Genomic DNA, 19,375 nt, shown 5'->3' on the forward strand with positions numbered 1-19,375 from the left:
ACTCAATCCACCAAAGAATTCTAGCAAAGAGAACGCACACATCGAAAACCCTAGATCCTGAGCCGCTACATCGAGCGGCATGGGAGCTATCGACGGTGCCCCTCCCCTTGCCCCCACAGCTCGTCCCCTTCCCCTTGTTGCCGCCAGTGAGCGTCACCAGGCGAAGCCTGTCTGGCGCCGGCAGGGCCCCTTCTCCCCCTCGTGCGGTGGCGGCGGTGCTGGCAAACGCAGTTGTAGAGGGTGCAACGCTAGCGTAGGGCGCGGCCGTTCGCCGACAGCGTGGTGGCTTCATGGCAGTTTCGGCACGCTCGTGGCAGTTGCGGCGGTTCTTCCGCGCGGAGCTGCTGTGGGCGACGCAACCTCGGGGTAGCATGGCTCGGGGCGGCGCGTGCGTGGCCCGACACGACAGGGCTTGGACGACGGCGGTGCTGCATCCGGCCAACGGTGTGGAAGTCTCATGCGGCGACGGTGGGCATGGCGGATCCAGATCTGGCCACCCCTCGTGCGGGCCGAGGCGGGGTCACGGGCCCATTCGAGTCCACTGTCGGTTGCTCTGGAGAGGAGGGCGCCTGGCAGCCATGGGGGTTGTAGGTCGCTGCTTTGGATGTGGCTCTTACTTTCGGCCGGTGTGGTGGTGCAGTGGTGGTGGCCGAGTTCCTGCGCTGGCGTGTGGTGTTCTCGCAGGTCGCAACGATGTTCCTTTGTTCGGCAGCTCTCGTAGTTGGGTTCCCGGGGCGGCGACCCTAGACGGTGGGAGTCTGGTTGGTTGGCGGGCGTGCCACAAACTCTGATGCTGGCCTGCTTCCTCGGCCGTGTGGACTGCGTGGTGCCGACGAGTTGTGTGGTGTGATGGTGGTATGGCTGTTGCGAGGGCGATGATTGCTTCCCTGTGTGGACAGATGGCTACACATGTCGGGGGAAACCTTGCCCTCCTGGTCCACGGCGGCGTCCACTGACGTTGTTCCCTTCTTGAAGGCGTCGTTGTGGTGGTGCTCGGTCCTTCCACGTTCTCCATGTTAAAACCCAAGATCCCTGGATCGGGTGGCAGCGGTGCTTCCGCGTCGTGCTCTTCTTGGAGATCTCATGCCGTGCGGTTCTTCGTTGTTGGGGTGGCGGAGGTCCTCCTCAATCCGCCCTCCTAGGAAAGGCTTCCTTTGTGCCCTGCACCCGCGGTGTTTCTCGAAACATTCTCCCTGGTTGCCCCCCCCTGGTTGTGTGGCTGACCTCTAGTGGCGTCTGCGCTGGTGATGTTATCTCGTCGGTTGCGGTGGTTGTCGATTCGCCCGTGCTATAGGGTGAGCACTAGTCCGACAACGTATCTTGACCTGCTCTTGCTATTCCTCATCGAGTACATTGTAATATCGTGCCGGCGGCTCGCGTTCTCGCCAGTTCTTGCCTAGGTTGGACATTATCATGTGTATGTGCAGTGCTATCTTATAAGCTGGGCTCAGCATCAGCATTATGTATCTGTTGCGCCGTTCAAGACATTATTAATTTAACATCGGCCAACATCGTTCTAATTGGCAAAGTCGACGAGCAGCTGGCTAATTGGCAAATCGAAAACTGTTGTTTATGACATGGTTGAATTCAATGTACGTTTTACCTATTCTCTCACGGACGCGCTGTCACGCGCTGCTATCAGGAGGAGCTAGAAACAGAACCCAGTGGCAATCGGACTCGAACACCATGCGCGTACTGTACTTTCCAAATTTCAGGGATCGCTATGCAACTGCAAACCGTGGCGCGCAAGTCCTTCCTTTGCCCGCACTACAGAGCCGACCTTGCAATCGCCGCGATCCATCATCCATATAACCAATTCACAGCTGCATCACATCTTCCGTGCGACATCCCGATCGAGCCTCTGAGCGCCCCGCCCCCACAATCAAGCCAAGCCCTAGCGGCAAGCAAAGCAAGAAGACGAGAGACAGGAGCATGGCTCCCCGTCCTGCTCTGCAGCCGCGGCTGTCCTCTCCGGCTTCGTCCCTCCGCGCGCCGGCGCCATCGCGCGCGGATCGCGTCAGCTCCGACCCCTCCCGCGTCCTTATGCAGGCCGACGCCACCAGGGACGGCAAGCGTCGACGCCGCCAGGAAGGTGATGACGACGACTCCCGGGCGAGCAAGAAGCGGGCGGTCGGGAGTGTCGCTTCTCCGGTCGCGCACCTTTCTTGCGCCAGGATCAGGCCGTTCGTCGTGCACGCGTCCCGGCCGAAGGAAGAGACCAAGGTCACCGCCCATGGCGACACACGCAACGTGATCATGAAGGAGAGCACCGGCGGGAGGAACTCATGCACGAAGATCAAGCCGGCGCCGCGCCCCAAGAAAGAGACCTTGTCATCCACCCAGGTCAGCGCACGCACTGTCACGCACGGCGTGTCCACGAAGCAAAAGGCCGGCAAGAACATTCCGTGCACCAGGATCAGGCCGGCGGTGGTGCAAGCTTCGGGAACCAAGGACAAGGCCAAGGCCGGCAGCGTCGGCGTCCTCCGCAGCGACGTGATCAAGACGAAGCAGGAGTCCAGCCAGCGCGTCGAAGCGGCTGCCGCGAAGAGCATCCCGCCGATCCGGCCGCAGGCGCCGGCGACGACGAACAACCTTCAGGATATCTACGCCCCACAGGATGCGCTACGTGCAGCCCTCGCCGCCGCTCGCCAAACTCTGGACAGGCGGAATAACAACGTCTACGCGCGGCAGAGGGAGGCGGCTCGACGGGAGATGGACAAGGTGGTGCAGACGGTGTTCTTCGACGACCCCCACATCACTCTCGAGGGTGTGCTCAAGTCATTGGGATGCTGAGATAGTTTTAGTTCCTGCTAGTTTGAGGTGCTGGATCCTTCAATTTGTCCCCACTGTAATTCTGCAGTTAGATCTTACTGATTGGACCATTGGCATTGTGTTTGAGAGCCAATGGCTTCATTAGTTATTCTGGTCTTATGGCCAGTCTTTGTGTGACGATGTAAGTTGTAAACATTATCACTCAAAATGAAGTTGTGAATTCTGCATGTTTTAGAAACAGAATGCCTTCTTGAATTTATCGATCGGGTTTATTGGTCTTTCTGTTGAAAGTACGATTCAGATGTACGTTCTAAAAATTATAAATCAATGGAGTTGTTAATTCTGCCTGTGTTAGAAACATAATGCTTACTTGAACTTACTGAACGGGGTTATTGGTGTAGGATTGCCTATTATGACCTAAAATACTCCTTCCAGACTCTAGTTCATATTAATGGATTCTACTTTGTCTAGATTCGTATGAATCTAGTTAAGTTTTTGGACTAGATGCGTGTGTATTTAGATAAAGTTAAGTCATTTAATATGAACCGGAGAGTAGTGCAATTTGTAACAGAAGCGCCACACTTTTTGTCCATCTCGTTTCAGATAAGCTGGACACACTTCGGAAAGTGTTCTCGGCTGCATATAAAACCCTAATCCCTCGTAAGCGAAACAATTAATAGAACTTTGAGTAAATTTGGCCAGCACTGAATTAAGTGCAAAACCATGAATCTTACACTAGAAAAACATAGAAACGGCATGAGGAAAACTGCACCAGAACCCAATCTGACTGGTAAATTGTTTTAGAGTAATGATACTTACAAATGTTAGATGTAACAAATCCAATGATGCAAAAAAAAAAAAAAGATATCTGAAATAACGACAGGGTTCCTAAATATCAGATTGCACTTTTCAATTGTTTGATCAAATGTGTCATTACAATGAAAGCTAAAATTAGCTCAGCTTTTGAATACAGATGCTACTCTCCAACCAAGTTCACTCGATCACAAAATGAAACAGGCGAACAGAAAACCACAAGCAAAATAGAAATACATAATTCTCAGTTCTGCTTAGCAGTGTTCAGGAACTCGCCGCATAGTAGAAATCAATCAGCTTCATTGTACCCTCTCCAATGCTGCCGAACTGATTGGAAAAATTCTAGGTGAAGTGCTTCGCAAAGAAAAAAAGCTAGATGCAGTTACCAGAGCATCAAAAGGAACATCAGTTCAGTTGACTAAATGATATCTTCCTGCTCCCTCCGTCCCACAAAACATGTCCAAGGTTTTTAAAATTTGGATGTGTCTATTACTATTTAGTGTCTAGATACATCAAAATTTTGATAAACCTTCGACATGTTTCGTGGGATGGAGGGAGTACATAACTTGGAACGTGTATGAAAGTGCAACTTCAATTTTTTTTTGACGAGAATAGCAGGAGCCCTGCGTTTATTCATTAGTAGAAGAGTGAATACAACAACATATATATACAAGAGTATCAAAAAAGTAAAAATACACTTGGTAAAACATGACCTCAATCCTGGACTTGGTTCAGCCAAGCATCTCTAAACTTTGCAACATCTGAACGTGCTCTAACAACGACACTAACAAAATGCAAGCTGGTTTTTTTTTTGAAAATTCTGCTATTCTTGTTGTTCCAAATATTCCATAGAGCTTGGCCAAGCTGGTGTTTTTGAAAATTGGGCTAGATTCAGGTTAACCTTGTAGGATAACGTTGCATAGAAAACAAAAATTTTTCTACCGCGAACACGCAATCCAAGCCAAGATGCAATCTAGAAGACGGTAGCAACGAGGGGGTATCGAGTCTCACCCTTGAAGAGATTCCAAAGCCTACAAGATGAGGCTCTTGTTGCTGCGGTAGACGTTCACTTGCCGCTTGCAAAAGCGCGTAGAAGATCTTGATCACGATCGCTTCCGGCGCCACGAACGGGCAGCACCTCCGTACTCGGTCACATGTTCGGTTGTTGATGAAGACGACGTCCACCTCCCGTTCCAGCGGGCAGCGGAAGTAGTAGCTCCTCTTGAATCCGACAGCACGACGGCGTGTTGTCGGTGGCGGTGGAGAACTCCGGCGGAGCTTCGCTAAAGCTACGCGGGAGATATGGAGGAGAGGGGGGCGGCTAGGGTTTGGGAGGGGGTGGCCGGCCACTTCAATGGGGCGGCCAGCTTGTGGTCTTGGGGTGGCCGGCCCCCTCCCTTGGCCCCTCATTATATAGGTGGAACCCCAAGTGTTGGACTCCAAGTCTTCGAATAAGACCCGAAACCAAAACCTTCCATATGAAAAGGAAACCTACCTAGGGTGGGAATCCCACTTGGGGTGGGATTCCCCCCTTCCATATGGGGGGGGGTAGCCGGCCCCCTAAGGGGGAGTCCACTTGGGACTCCTCCCCCACTAGGGTTGGCCGGCCATGGAGGTGGAGTCCCGGTGGGACTCCACCTTCCTTGGTGGTTTCTTCCGGACTTTTCTAGAACCTTCTAGAACCTTCCATAGAACCTTCCGCATCATTTTAATTCACATAAAATGACATCCTATATATGAATCTTATTCTCCGGACCATTCCGGAACTCCTCGTGATGTCCGGGATCTCATCCGGGACTCCGAAAAAATATTCGAACTCCATTCCATATTCAAGTTCTACCATTTCAACATCCAACTTTAAGTGTGTCACCCTACGGTTCGTGAACTATGCGGACATGGTTGAGTACTCACTCCGACCAATAACCAATAGCGGGATCTGGAGATCCATAATGGCTCCCACATATTCAACGATGACTTTAGTGATCGAATGAACCATTCACATACAATACCAATTCCCTTTGTCACGCGATATTTTACTTGTCCGAGGTTTGATCTTCGGTATCACTCTATACCTTGTTCAACCTCGTCTCCTGACAAGTACTCTTTACTCGTACCGTGGTATGTGGTCTCTTATGAACTCATTCATATGCTTGCAAGACATTAGACGACATTCCACCGAGAGGGCCCAGAGTATATCTATCCGTCATCGGGATGGACAAATCCCACTGTTGATCCATATGCCTCAACTCGTACTTTCCGGATACTTAATCCCACCTTTATAACCACCCATTTACGCAGTGGCGTTTGGTGTAATCAAAGTACCTTTCCGGTATAAGTGATTTACATGATCTCATGGTCATAAGGACTAAGTAACTATGTATCGAAAGCTTATAGCAAATAACTTAATGACGAGATCTTATGCTACGCTTAATTGGGTGTGTCCATTACATCATTCATACAATGATATAACCTTGTTATTAATAACATCCAATGTTCATGATTATGAAACTAATCATCCATTAATCAACAAGCTAGTTAAGAGGCATACTAGGGACTTCTTTGTTTGTCTACATATCACACATGTACTAATGTTTCGGTTAATACAATTATAGCATGACATATAAACATTTATTATAAACATAAAGATATAAATAATAACCACTTTATTATTGCCTCTAGGGCATATCTCCTTCAAACCTGTCGAGGAAAGATTCATGCGTCTCTCCAAGTACTTTTTTTCAACTCAATTCTTGAACTCATGACAAGGAAACCAACACAAGCCCTATCATCAAACCTTTACCTATTCTATCCAAAGCTATCTACATCAAACCATACAGAAGGAAGAGGTCTATACCTGTTAGAGAAATAAGATCAACTCTTGACCTAAAAACCTAGGATATAATCCATCCCACTTTGAAGTGGTGAGGTAACTAACATTAAATTGAATAGAAATATATCCTTGACTATAAGAAGTAAAGAAGAAACCATTCCAACATAAGCTAGGTCATTTTAACCAAAGCTAATATGCTCAAAGGAACCTCGTGTGCATGTTACAAACCCTAGCCAGAGCCATGCATGTAAACGAGAACCCAAGCTAAGTTCTTAGACTCAAGTTAATTGAGCAAAGCAATTGATGATCTTGAAGGCGAGAGCCAAGTCTTCTAGCCATGCCTTTAGAAAGCCAAAACCTTGATCATCACCATTGGGTGTTGATCATTGCACCTTAAGAATTACTATGAAGGAAATAGTTAAACCCTATAAACAAGAATCCACCAATAATCACTTGAAACTACAAAAGAATGTTCATAGTAGCAAATAAACATCATTAATACCAAATCTCTAAAACCTATAAATGAAGATGGTAGGAGAAGATGAGAAGGAAAAACTAATCAGAAATATGTTGATCATGTCTAGTACATGATTATTCTTTGGAGATATAGGAGAATAAGTTAAATAGTAAAATCTAGTGTGATAATAAGCAGATATCATCCATCAAAAGAAATAACAGGAAGCTGTAGTAAGCAACCCTAGTCCATTTTCAACATCTTTAGTGGATAAGAAAATGCATTACACCAAGACTTTGCTTAACCCAGATCCATTTTCAACATCTTCAGTAGCAACAATTTGTACTAAAGTAGCAAAATAGCAGAACATTTGGAGCAAAAAGTTTATACTATTGTAGCATCCCATTTCCGGCTAGAAGCACCATCACTTGCTTCTTTGTAGCATTGCCACTGAGTATTTGCAGCACCGTCACTGACCGTTTGAAGCATAACTACTGATTGTTTGTAGCACCGTGATAAATTTTTGTAGCATCGTAGGTAACCGTTTGAAGCACTGTTGATGACAATTTGCGGCCCATCTGCTCGCAATTTGCAGCATCACCATTAACCAATTGCAGCTCTCACACACGCTCTTTGCGGTCCACCCTTAGCACCAAAGGTGCGTCCTCAAAGCCGACCCGAAGCACGCACGGGGAGCTATCCCGTTCGTCGTAAACTACGGCCTCCTCCAAACTACCAGCGTCGAGCACGGCGAGTGCACCGAGCTCCGTCCGCCACTACCATGCAGAGGTACACCAGCAACCCCGCCAATCACATGTATCCACGGGATGGGGATCCAGGCCCGTCGAGCGGTGGTGGCGTAGGAATTCTCGCGAGCAGCGCGCCCTCGCCAGGCGGTGGAAGCGGACGAGCTCGAGAGACCTCGTCGGGTGCACGCTGTGGGTTGAAGAATCCGCGAGCGGGCAGAACTCGGCTGGCGACGCCCATTGCCGGAGCACCGAAAGGTTTCGTTCCCGCTTTTTGCCGTCTCGGGAGAGGGGCACGGCGACAATGCGTCTAGGGAAGAGAAACGTGAAGGCGGGAGATGAAAGTTGAGCTGCAACACCGTGTGGTTATGTAGGAGATCAACGGCGGCATGATGGCGCCGGTGAGCCTGCGCCGGAGAAAGAGAGACATGGAAAGGAAGGAGCGGTCGGAAGTGGTTGAGAAGATAAGATTTTGTTGGGACCCACATTATGAATGTGGTTAGTTTTCTCCACACGATAGGAGGTGTGGCACTCTGCGGAGGCGGAGGTTGCGAGCAAGGCATCCTCGGATGAAAACTGAATCGTTTTCCTTTTCTCATTAGTTAAGAGTAAAATTTAGACTGCCAGAATTAGCGAACCTTTTTTTTTTTTGCAAAAATTATTGTTCATGTCATGGTTGAATTATATGTACGTTTTACTTATTCTCGGTGGCTCTCTGCTTCTGAGTTGTACTCCACTGAATTTCATTGTGTGTACAAGTTCTTTTGGATGAGTTAGCGTTATTTTCACATTTCTGAACTTCAGTGAATTTCTTTCTCAGGGAAGTGCCAAGGGAAGGGATCAACCACTCTACGAAATGTTTGTTTTTCGTTTTCGAGACGAAGTGCTGTTATTTTCTAGTTTATTTTTGTTTTTAGATAAGTTGGCATTACAAAACAAAAACAAAAGGACGTTTCTACACTGTGCCCTAGCACCGGATAGTCTACCACGGTGCCCCCCCTGTCCGGACGGAATCTTTCCGAAAATGGAAAGTGGGCCCCCCATTCGCTTTCCCCTCTCCCCAGCATTAAATGCACCGCAAACAGACAAAACAGACCGGACAAAAACAAACCGGATCAACGACCGGTCAATAAAGAACAGCGATCTCCCATCCTCCTTCGTCCAAAGAACCCTACATCGTCTTCCTCCTACAGCCGCCGGGAGCCAAGAAATCCATGGTTGTACAGCAGAGGTCAAAAACAGAGAAGAAAAAACAACAGAAAAATACATCTGTAGATCTGGAGGGAGAAGCCTGTACAGCACAACAGCAGGCCTAACACCATCTTCTACCTCTGGAAGCTCTTCTACCTGCAGGTACCAGTTCTATACATCCGAATCTGACATCCAAAAAGCAGTAGCTCTTCCAAAACTAACATCCAAAACTAGTAGCTTTTCTACTTGTTGTTACTGGGTAACATGCAGACATGTAGTTTTTCCAGATCTAGAATTGAAATCACTGTTTTTTCCCTATATTCAGCAGTATATTTTCTACTTTTAATACCTGATGTTTGCAGTAGAAAGTATCACATAAACTACATGTTGCAAAAAAATGAACAATTGAACCACTACAGATTCGAAATCCAAAATCTTTCTGTACTTGTTCTTACTGGGTAACATGCAAACCAGAATGGTTCCAATATGGCAGTAGCATGTAGAAATAACTGATGTTTGCAGTAGCATGTAAATCTGTGAGCAAGTTTTCCTACATTCTAGCACTGGAAAATCATATGGCAGTACATTACCTAGTAAGATCAGTATAATCAACTCCAAAATAGCATGTAAAAAAATAGCTTTGTCATGCTTTGATGCAAAACTGAATAGAGTGGATCACCAGATGCAAGTTTTCACCAGATGCATTAATACTTTCTCATGCTCAGTCAACTGCAGGTCCATCAGCAATGATGATCCATGCATGTAATTTTCAGGACATTGTAAAAAAAAACGATGCACAAAATAACTACGCATGTAAGAACTAGTGATATAGAATGTCATGATGATGGAGCACTGCCTTCTCGCAGTAGCATCTAAGTAAGGCAAACTACATTCTGTACTAGGTAGAGAATATACAACAGCAACATGAGCAGCAACATGATCTTTACAGCTTTGAGTTTCAGATGCAGCATCAGAAGCATGTTTCACCTTGGTTCTAAACACTTCTGCTTTAGCTTCTTGCATATAACCTGTAAGAACATCAAGTAGAAAAATTATGTTAGAATGCAGCCATTTTGTAAGGTTGAGCTAATCAAAATTTATTTCTTGAATAAGTACATATTAAAATTGACACTATGTTCAGCAATTTACATGCCCCTCCCTGTTTTATTATTTTACAATTGTGTTTCTTCCTTACAGATATGGATGATCGTCGTGGACTTGATCTGAATGAAGTAGCAATTGAGGCTTTGAGTGATTCAGAAAATTTGGAAAAGGGTGGTTTATCTGGCAGTAATGCAAGGATGACAAGCAGCGGTGATGTAAGAAAAGAAGCAGATGGTAGTAAGCATGCAAGCGGTAGCAACACAAATGTATCTGCTGATACAGAAGCTGAAACTGGACAAACATTGTCGAGTGATGACTCAGATGGTGGTGATGATGATGACGAAGAAGTCCAGTCAACACCATGTAGTCAAACTAACATCCAGACACCTTACCCAGGCATGATGTTTGAATCTTGGGATGAGGCAAAGTTGCACTACAACAGATATGCTCATCAAGTTGGTTTTTCCATCAAGTGTAGTACATCGAAGAACTCGACCATTGATGGACAGAAGGACAAGCAGCTTTTTGTTTGCAACAAGAGTGGGAAAAATGAGGATATAAATCAACTAGATGTACCTCCAGTTAGGCAAAGGAACCGGAGCATCACTAAGAAAACAGAATGCAAGGCTCGTATGAGAGTAAGAAGGAAAGGGAAGAAGTGGCATGTAACATACTTCATTGAGGAGCACAATCACAAATTAATAAAGAAATTCTCGTTGAAGAAGTACTTAAGGTCTCATAAAGGAATTCCTAAGGAGGAAAAGGATTTTGTGAGACTATTGCATAAGGTCAGTCTCTCAGCAGGAAGGATCATGCGGATTATGGCAGAAGTATATGGAGGTCTAGGCAATGTTCCGTACGACAGTAAAGATGTGAGCAACTTAATGTCTAAGATAGATAACGAGCACTCACATAAAGACATGTCGCTGCTGTTAGCTCACTTTGCAAGGATTAAGAAGGATGATCCTGATTTCTACTTCAACTTACATACTGATCATGCAGACAAGGTTGACCGCATATTCTGGGTGGATGGAGCTGCTATAGCTGCATACAAAAACTATAGCGACTGCTTGTCATTTGACACTACCTACATGACCAATATGTATGGCATGCCCTTTGCCCCATTCGTTGGTATTAACCGATATGGTCAAACTATACAACTAGGCTGCGGTTTCCTTCGGAACGAGAATGTTGAGAGTTTTGTATGGCTTTTTGAGGAGTTTCTTGAAGCTATGGGTGGCGTCCAACCGCAAAACATCATAACTGATCAAGATGCAGCCATGCGAACTGCTATTCTGGAAAAATTTCCTGATTGTTGTCACAGGAACTGTAGGTGGCACATTATGCAAAATGCGCAACCTGTACTTGGTAATTTCATGTCTAAGCATGAGGATCTAAGGAATGAATTGAATGAAATTATTGACTACAGCATGGCAGTTGAGGAATTTGAAGGTAGGTGGGCAGATATGATAGTCAAACACAATGTTGCGGACAACACAGATTTGAGTGACCTCTATCGTATCAGACGTACATTTGTCCCTGCCTACTTTATGGACCGGTTCTTCCCGTTCCTACAGACTACTGCTCGCAGTGAGGGTTTCAATGCTGTTTTGAAAAGGAACATTGACCCGCACAATAGCCTGCACAATTTCTTTGAACAGTACTTGAAGTTGCAGGAAAAAATTGATGTATCAGAGGACTCTGTTGAGTTTAAGGATGAAGATAAAACTGTTAGGGTCTGGGGAGATTTCCCTCTGGAAGAGCAAGCTTTGAATGTTTATACACGACCCATATACTTACGTTTCCGTGCTGAGATTCGGAAAGTGACATCCTACAATGTACAACAGCTTGATGCAGAAAAATTTGATGTTGTTCCAATTAAGCATTCAGTCTTTGGTTATGGGCGGAAAAGATACAGGGTTGACGCTAACTTTGCGATAGAAACTTACAGTTGTGAGTGCTGCAAGTTTAGTAGGGACGGGCTGCTGTGCTGCCATATAATGAGAGTTATGGTACAATTGGGTGTAATTGACTACATTCCAGAGAAATACATTTTAAACAGATGGAGAGTACCCCAGGAAACAATCGTGGTGGAAAAGATGGATTTGCCTAAAGTGCCAGCTGATAGGAAAATGAATAACAAAGAAAGGCAGTTGCTACGGTATGGAACGTTATGCAATGATTTTACAAGTGTAGCCAAAATTGCATGTACTTCAGAGAAAGCAACAGCTGTAGCAGATAAATACATCGCCGCTCTGGAGAAGGAGTTGAAAGCAATGAAAGCTTCCGACTCGGCGAAACGGAAAAAAAAGAAGACCGCTGGTACCACTGAAGGTGACTCACCAGGTGTACAAAACAGTGGTGATCCTGGACAAGGAAGTTCTTCCAGATTTGATCATGTTGAGGATCCTGTGTACACTACCACTAAAGGGCGTCCAGGAGAAAAAAGAAAGAAATCTGGTCTCCACTTGAAGTCTTCTAAATCCGTGAAGTGCACTGTTTGTGGTTCTATTCATCACACTGCAGCTACATGCCCCTCAAAGCTTACCCCAGGGCCAGAGCAAAAGGAAATAGACTTTTTCCGTGACATGGTGTAGATGTTGCGAACATGAAATGGCTACACACTATGCGTGCATGAAACTAAAACTGTAGTTTCTGTTGGCTGGTTGCAAATATTTGTGTAAGTTGGTTGCTGGTTCGAAATTTTTGTGTCAGTTGGTTGTAATTTTTGTGATGACAAAATTGGTGAAGTTTTGTTCTGAAGTGGTCAAGAGACTAGCAGATGTAATAATTAAGTTCCTATGGTTCTAAGTTGCATGGTCGGACTTATTATTTTGTGTGTCCAAAAATTAAATCTGAAGCGGCTTCTTAGTTCGTGTTTGCAACTAAGTTGATTTTGGAATAGTATGGACCAAACATACTGATGTTGCTTTCATGTGTCTATTTGAAGAAACTAACCGACGCCTAAATTAAGTTCCTATCGACTTATTTCTCATATTCTGTGAGTTTTCAAAGCTGTTGAGGACATCATGTGCATAAAACTACTTGCACAAACGTATTTAGGTTGAAATAGAACACACATGCCATTGAGAAAAAAAGAGAAGGATTTAGAACCTTTGCATGTAAATATTAGATAGCAAATGTAGTACAACACATACAACTTCTGAAAAAAATCAAATGATACAGCCTTTTTTCACTTAAATATGATAAGACAAAACTTTTAGAGATTGTATTCATGTCCACCACAACAGATAAGATACAAAAAGATAGCATTGTAGCATTCTGTAAAAAAACAGAATGTACCTTTGTATCAATTTGGGAAGAGCAGTTCATCCCAGTTGATGAGGTTTCTTTCAGTAGCCATCCATCTCTTGAGGTAAAGCTTCCTTAGTGCGGGCATGTCGTAGGGTGAGAATGGCAGTAACCTCCTTCCATCCCAAGATTCAATGAACTTCAAGACGAAGTAGCCGCAATCGTAACTTGGAACAAGCAAAACAAAAAGTTCATCAAAACTTTTTCCCAAAATGCAAAAAGAATTGAAATGACAATGGAATTGGTATATGGAATGACAGAAGTCAAGAGTTTGTACTAACGTTGTCTTCTGCATTGGAGTTGGTATATGAACAGTCATGTATTTGGAGATGTCAATATTTGAGGCGCTATAGTTAGCTTGCCAGAAGTGCTTGATGCTTCCAATGATATTTCTAGCATCTTGCATAAGTAACTTGTCTCCCTCCTTCCTCATTGAATCCATTACTTCGAACCTCCCAGCCTTCAAATTTAGCACGATTAAGTAATAGTGTCCACTCATAATTTTGAGATCAGGAGTGAGATTTTGGAGGACAGAGAACAATATCTGCAAAAAAGGGGATGTTGTAGGGAAAAATATAGGTGTCACACAAGCTACTGGGTGTAAAAAAAAGCATCAAAAGGAAGAAGTAATTAAAATGAAATTACAAACTAACCATATCTTTGTGGTCTAGCCGGTATGTAGGCTTGCATTCAAATGCTTTCTGCACCTCCTTATCTAAGTGGCATGATGGTTCCCTTAGTTTGGTCTGCACAAGTGATGTGAATGAAGAAAGTCGGTTAGGAAAATGGGAAAAGGAAGAAGAAAATCGAAAGTAGATCAGAATATAATGAGAAAGGTACATCAAGCAAAGATATAAAAGATTCTACTTACAGCAAGCCTTAGTGGCATCAGGAATTTTTTCTGCTTGGCCATCTCCTCAGACATACTAAGTAAACCTATCTCGAATGTTGAGTTGCTTATCCAACCATCTGGCTTGATTGAATCTGCCAAGTCGCGGAGATAGATGAAGAAGGTACCATAGTCAATAATTTTTTCTTTGTTCAACAGGTGCTTGGTTCTGCCACCATATGAGCACACTTTGATGTACAACTCAGCATCTGACCTAGTGACAGTAGGTTTTTTGCAGAAATTCTCATATGGCGATTTCTGTTTAGGCCCCAGTTTTACAACTCTCCTAGCTTGAGGTACTGGTGTTACACTATTTGGGTTCCTCGGCGACAACACTACCTTCTGCAACTCATTTACTTGTACTGTCGATGGCGTAATGGGCATATCAATGGTTGCATATATTTTGTCCAGAGAGTCACCACTATCGTTGCTTGAAATGATTACTGGTTCTTCAATTGTAGCACCTTCATCATCCTTTTTCCCAGCCTCCTTCAGATCGAAGCCAAGATCGAAAGAAGGACAATCTTCCTTGAGCTCTTTAAACTTTCTCTGCTGTTCAGTTTGTGTTACAACTTTTGCAGTACTGAATTCAAGGTCAAGTTTCCTGTTAATGTCAATGCTAATGACCATCTCTGCTGACCCAGCAGCAGGATTACTTCTGACATTCACTGGTGTAGCTTCTTGCAAGATCACATTGCCATGGTTTGGAATAGTTTCAGCAGAAGGAACTGTGTCAGATGTAACAACTGTTGTAGCAGCAGGTGCATTTTGAGGCGTTTCATGACCATCTAGAGCCAAATTCCTGTTCAGGTCGATGCTACATGCAAGATCAACAGAGTTAACTACATTATGTCCACCAATAGATGATGACGGCCTTCCCCTGGAAACTACAACTTTCTGCCTTGTCACATTTTCAGGAGTAGAAGACCTGGTGACTCTTCTAGGGCTGGGAGAATTTTTTTTCTCCAAATCTACAGCAATATTTGACTTCATTGGAGACATGGATCTTGTAACTGGTCTCCTAGCAGTAGGAGATGAATCAGCAGAATTCCCCTGTAAATTTTGTTTCCTTTTGTCTGCAAATGTAACTTTCTTTTTTGGTTTTTCTGAAACTATGGTGGGTACTGATGCAGCCCCATCAGGTGCTTTGATTGAACTCTTGCTTGCTCCATTAGCTTGATCCACTGGAGTTGCTTCTGCACTAGATTGTGAACCAGAGCCATATAGTTGTAGATGCTTCAAAACATCAGCTGTGGTGCATACAAAACCTGGTGCATCACTCTGTGTAACTGCAACACCATCTGTGGATGAAGGAGGTAGTACTACAGGTTCAGTAATTGCTTCTGTGTTTACTGTGCTAGATTCAGCATTGACAGTCAAATCAATGACATGTGAATCCATAGTCACATCTTGTTCATCCTCTTCCTCTAATGACTTGTCTACAACATCTTCGTTAGCGCCATCCTCGTCAAACTTCACTTCATTGTTGGGCATGCTTGTGTCCTCCATGGACTTCTTGTTATCTCTGGCTCCACCCATTCCTTTGTGTGCAAGTTTTCTTTTCTTTGATTTTGTCTCAGGTAGATGATCTGGTGCATCATTCATATCTGGTTTGACCGCTGATGCATCATTCTTATCTGGTTTGACCGCTGCACTAATTTCTTCTTCATCTTTCTCATGGACTACTCTGTCATCAACACACTGTGGAAAATGTGCTGCTCTCCTCCGTTTCGGCTTGTTTTTTTGGCTGCCCTGATTCATGTGCAACATTTGTCCTTGTACTTTCCTTGCCTTGATTGTTTCCTACAGATCTAATGAACTCAGAAAGTCCAGCCTCAAAACTGTTGCACATGTTAGTGATTGCTGATCTGTAGTTTCTCATTTGCTGTTACATGGAAAAAATGAAAAAAGTACATGTAAGACTAGGTTTGTACAATGGCAGAAGGCGCAATTTATCAATGCTCTAGAATTATAAAAATATACACAAGCAGCTGTAGCACAAAAAAGAAAAATTACCTCTTCATCTGGATTGCCTGGTGCATGTCGTCGGATGAAGATATCCAACACATTCTGATCTCCCGAGAATAGAAACGGCTTGTTCCTGAAGCAAGCTTTTAGCTGAAAAAAGATACATGTTTCGGGAAAATTAGAATAAAAAAAGGTAGCAAGAGCAAGTCAAGGGAAAAAAAAGTTCATGAAAAATAGATGTTGAATCAGTAAGTTACCGGTAAATTCCCAAATGAACCATCACTCTTAGTATCTTGATCAACAGCAGCCTTAATCATCATATTTGTCCATACAGAAATACGAGGTTCAACATCTGGCACATCTATTCCATGTGTTTCCAAAGCATCGACATATAGAACCTACAAATACAAATAGAAAAAACAGTGAAAAAATACATTAGCCGCTGCCTCGTGAACTAAATCAGAAAATAAAATGTGTGCAGAAATACATAGAGTTATAAGAAACACTAGATAACTGACCATGAGGTAAGGCATGCAAGCTTTGAACCAGTTTTTCTTCCCCTTCGCATTTGCAGTCTGGATCAAAATGTCTATGATGAATCTAGCCCAATTATATCTTGGGATGGCAGCTACGTTAATTAGCGGAGGATAACATTTTGGACTGACATGAATCCCCGTGGTAGGAGCAAACACAGATGAGATGAGGTACATGATGAACTTCCTCAGGTAAGCATCATCTGCAGGATAATCTTCACCCAACTGCTTCTCAATGGATGCTACGGTTGGCTGCTTCCCATCATGTATCTCAAGCATCTCAAAGATAGCACTGGTTGCGTCAATGTCAGAGTAGTACGGGACAGGATGTACTCCCATTGGAACTGCCATAACTCTGACAACAGAATCAACATCTACTGGAATTCTTCCCCTGTCTCCGAAATCAAGATGACAAGAAACAGGATCAAAACACTCCATAAGGAATCTGCATAGCTCTGGATTTAATTTCGAACACTGCATGCCAAGAATTCCTGTGAAATCATATTTGCTGATCAAAGCACGCTGATCATTTGTCATTTTCTTAAGTACCCTCACAACCTTCATTGGTGAAGCGCGGTTGAATAAATTGTTCTGCAGAAAAAAGAACAACACAAATTCATACTTCACATTTGTAGGAAGGGGAGTGGAAGTACATGCGTATAAAATACTAGCACAGTAAGTACAAAAAAGAGACAAATTCTGGTATCCAGTACCTTCTCCTTCTTGTCAACAACATTTTCTTCGCACGGATTCTCTGATGGACCTTCCTCTCCTTCTGGTGGCACAACAGAGATTGGTTCAACACCCAACAAAGGAGGAACACTCTGAACAGGCGGCTCAACTTTGGCAGCTCGGAACTGCAGCCTTTGTTTCATCTTCCTATATCTGGAAATACTGTTTCTCTTCTTCCCACTCTTTGGAGTCCTCGAATTTTTCTACAGAAATATGTAAGAGAAAAGCTAATTAAATGAATAATTGTAAGACTGAAGAAACCAAAACAGTGAACAAAGTAAAAAATCATACTTACCAGAGGGATAACAGGAATCATTTTGAATTATTAAGACAAGACAGCAGGTGATCCGTCCAACAAAAATGCCTGCATACACAGTATGTATATATTACAACCTTAAACACAGATTCATTTACTGGAATAAACTTACAAACACACATACTACAGAACATGTTTTCTATAGCACGTACAGGGATGTATTTTATAGCCCAAGATGTATTTTATAGCACATACAGAGTAGAAAATGTTTAAAGATATAAAAAAGAAATATACATCATATATGTGCAGTTATACACATAGGAAAAAGGCATATATGAGTGATATGTGTGTATAATACAGAAAAATACATCCTACATAGTTTGATTGTGAATAGAGCATGTAATTAAATGAGTAAAAGTACATCCTACAAACAATGTAGATGGAGCAACATACAAAGAGTGATAGTTTTACATGTATTTTCAGATCATTTAATTACATGCTTTTGTGTTAAATTACATGCTCTGCGCCACTTTTCTACCAAAAACATGTTGTAAAGGAGCAGATCAGTTTTACACTGCCAATCTACACCCTGACAGCTCTACATGATGTAAAAATATCCCCTGACCATACTAATCAAGGAGGTTAAGGAACAAAACAGAAACAGAACAGATCAAAAAACTTAGAGCTGGCTTTGATCTATTTTATACAACGAAATATTTCATAAAATACATGCAGTATAATATGGTTACATGTAGTATAATCAACAAGGAGAGCCCAGTAAAAACATGTAAATAAAACCATGTAAGTTACATGGAGCATGGTGCTGGTGCTATCAACACATGTAAGTATTAGGTAAAAAATACATGCCAGATAGATTGCTGCTCAGATATACACAGTTCATTCTGAAAAAAAATACAACTAAAACCACCGTAATGCACCATCGTGTATTAACGAGCTCCAACAAATCTACTACACCTAGATAGTCGACGAGATCGAACAACACACACACAATTTCAGTTCTGAGGAACAAAACACGCACGAAATTGGCACCAGTAGAACACAAATCTAACAAGTATCTCCTCAATTTATTCTCCGCAACTAAAATGAAGACCAAATCGACGATTGAGTCCCAAACACTAGCTGCCGAACGGGACGAACACAACTAGATAGTCAACTAGATAGTCGACGAGATCGAACAACACACACAATTTCAGTTCTGAGGAACAAACACGCACGAAATTGGCACCAGTAGAACACAAATCTAACAAGTATCTCCTCAATTTATTCTCCGCAACTAAAATGAAGACCAAATCGACGATTGAGTCCCAAACCCTAGCTGCCGAACGGGACGAACACAACTAGCGCAAGTACTGGAAGAATGGAGATCGAGCAGCTAGCAGAAGTGCTGGAAGCATCGAGATCGAGAGATAGCAACGAGATCAAGGGACTCACCAACTGGAAGTACTGGAAGCAGCACGTCGCCGACGAAGACCTCCGACGACGCCTCAAAGTCCGACGAGCACCCACCTCGAATGCGTCGAATCCTACCCGCCTCGGATGCGTCGATCCGCGATTCAGCGACGGCGAAGATGCTCCACCAACACTCCCACTGGCCAGGAGGATCGCCCACACCGGCCCGACGACCCGCTCGTCGCCGACGAAGCCAATCCAGTGGGGAAATTTGGAAATCGCAGGAGGAAGATGAGATGGGGAGGAGAGCTGAGACGGGTGGGCGAGAATGAAGACGATGGCTCGACTTCGAACACTCCGTCGCG

General features: G+C 43.9%; 1 protein-coding gene and 1 long non-coding RNA gene across 2 annotated transcripts; one reads left to right on the plus strand and one right to left on the minus strand.

The window, feature by feature from the left end:
- The first annotated feature begins 10,005 nt into the window (after positions 1-10,005).
- LOC127303969 (protein FAR1-RELATED SEQUENCE 5-like) lies at positions 10,006-12,507 on the plus strand. The gene has a single exon (XM_051334685.1). It carries the CDS (start codon positions 10,006-10,008, stop codon positions 12,505-12,507), a length of 2,502 nt encoding a protein of 833 aa, XP_051190645.1.
- Positions 12,508-13,177: 670 nt separating this feature from the next.
- Positions 13,178-13,968, minus strand: LOC127303968 (uncharacterized). Its single transcript, XR_011746056.1, has 3 exons — positions 13,876-13,968; positions 13,504-13,766; positions 13,178-13,389 (listed from the first exon to the last, which is right to left on the minus strand). It is a non-coding gene; the product is annotated as an uncharacterized lncRNA (long non-coding RNA).
- Between the last annotated feature and the right edge of the window lie 5,407 nt (positions 13,969-19,375).

This window comes from Lolium perenne, chromosome 5, assembly GCF_019359855.2.
Source record: "Lolium perenne isolate Kyuss_39 chromosome 5, Kyuss_2.0, whole genome shotgun sequence".
In the NCBI taxonomy this organism is placed as follows: domain Eukaryota; kingdom Viridiplantae; phylum Streptophyta; class Magnoliopsida; order Poales; family Poaceae; genus Lolium; species Lolium perenne.

Coding starts and splice junctions, on each gene's coding strand:
- LOC127303969 (XM_051334685.1), top strand. CDS start 10,006: ATGGATGATCGTCGTGGACTTGATCTGAATGAAGTAGCAATTGAGGCT.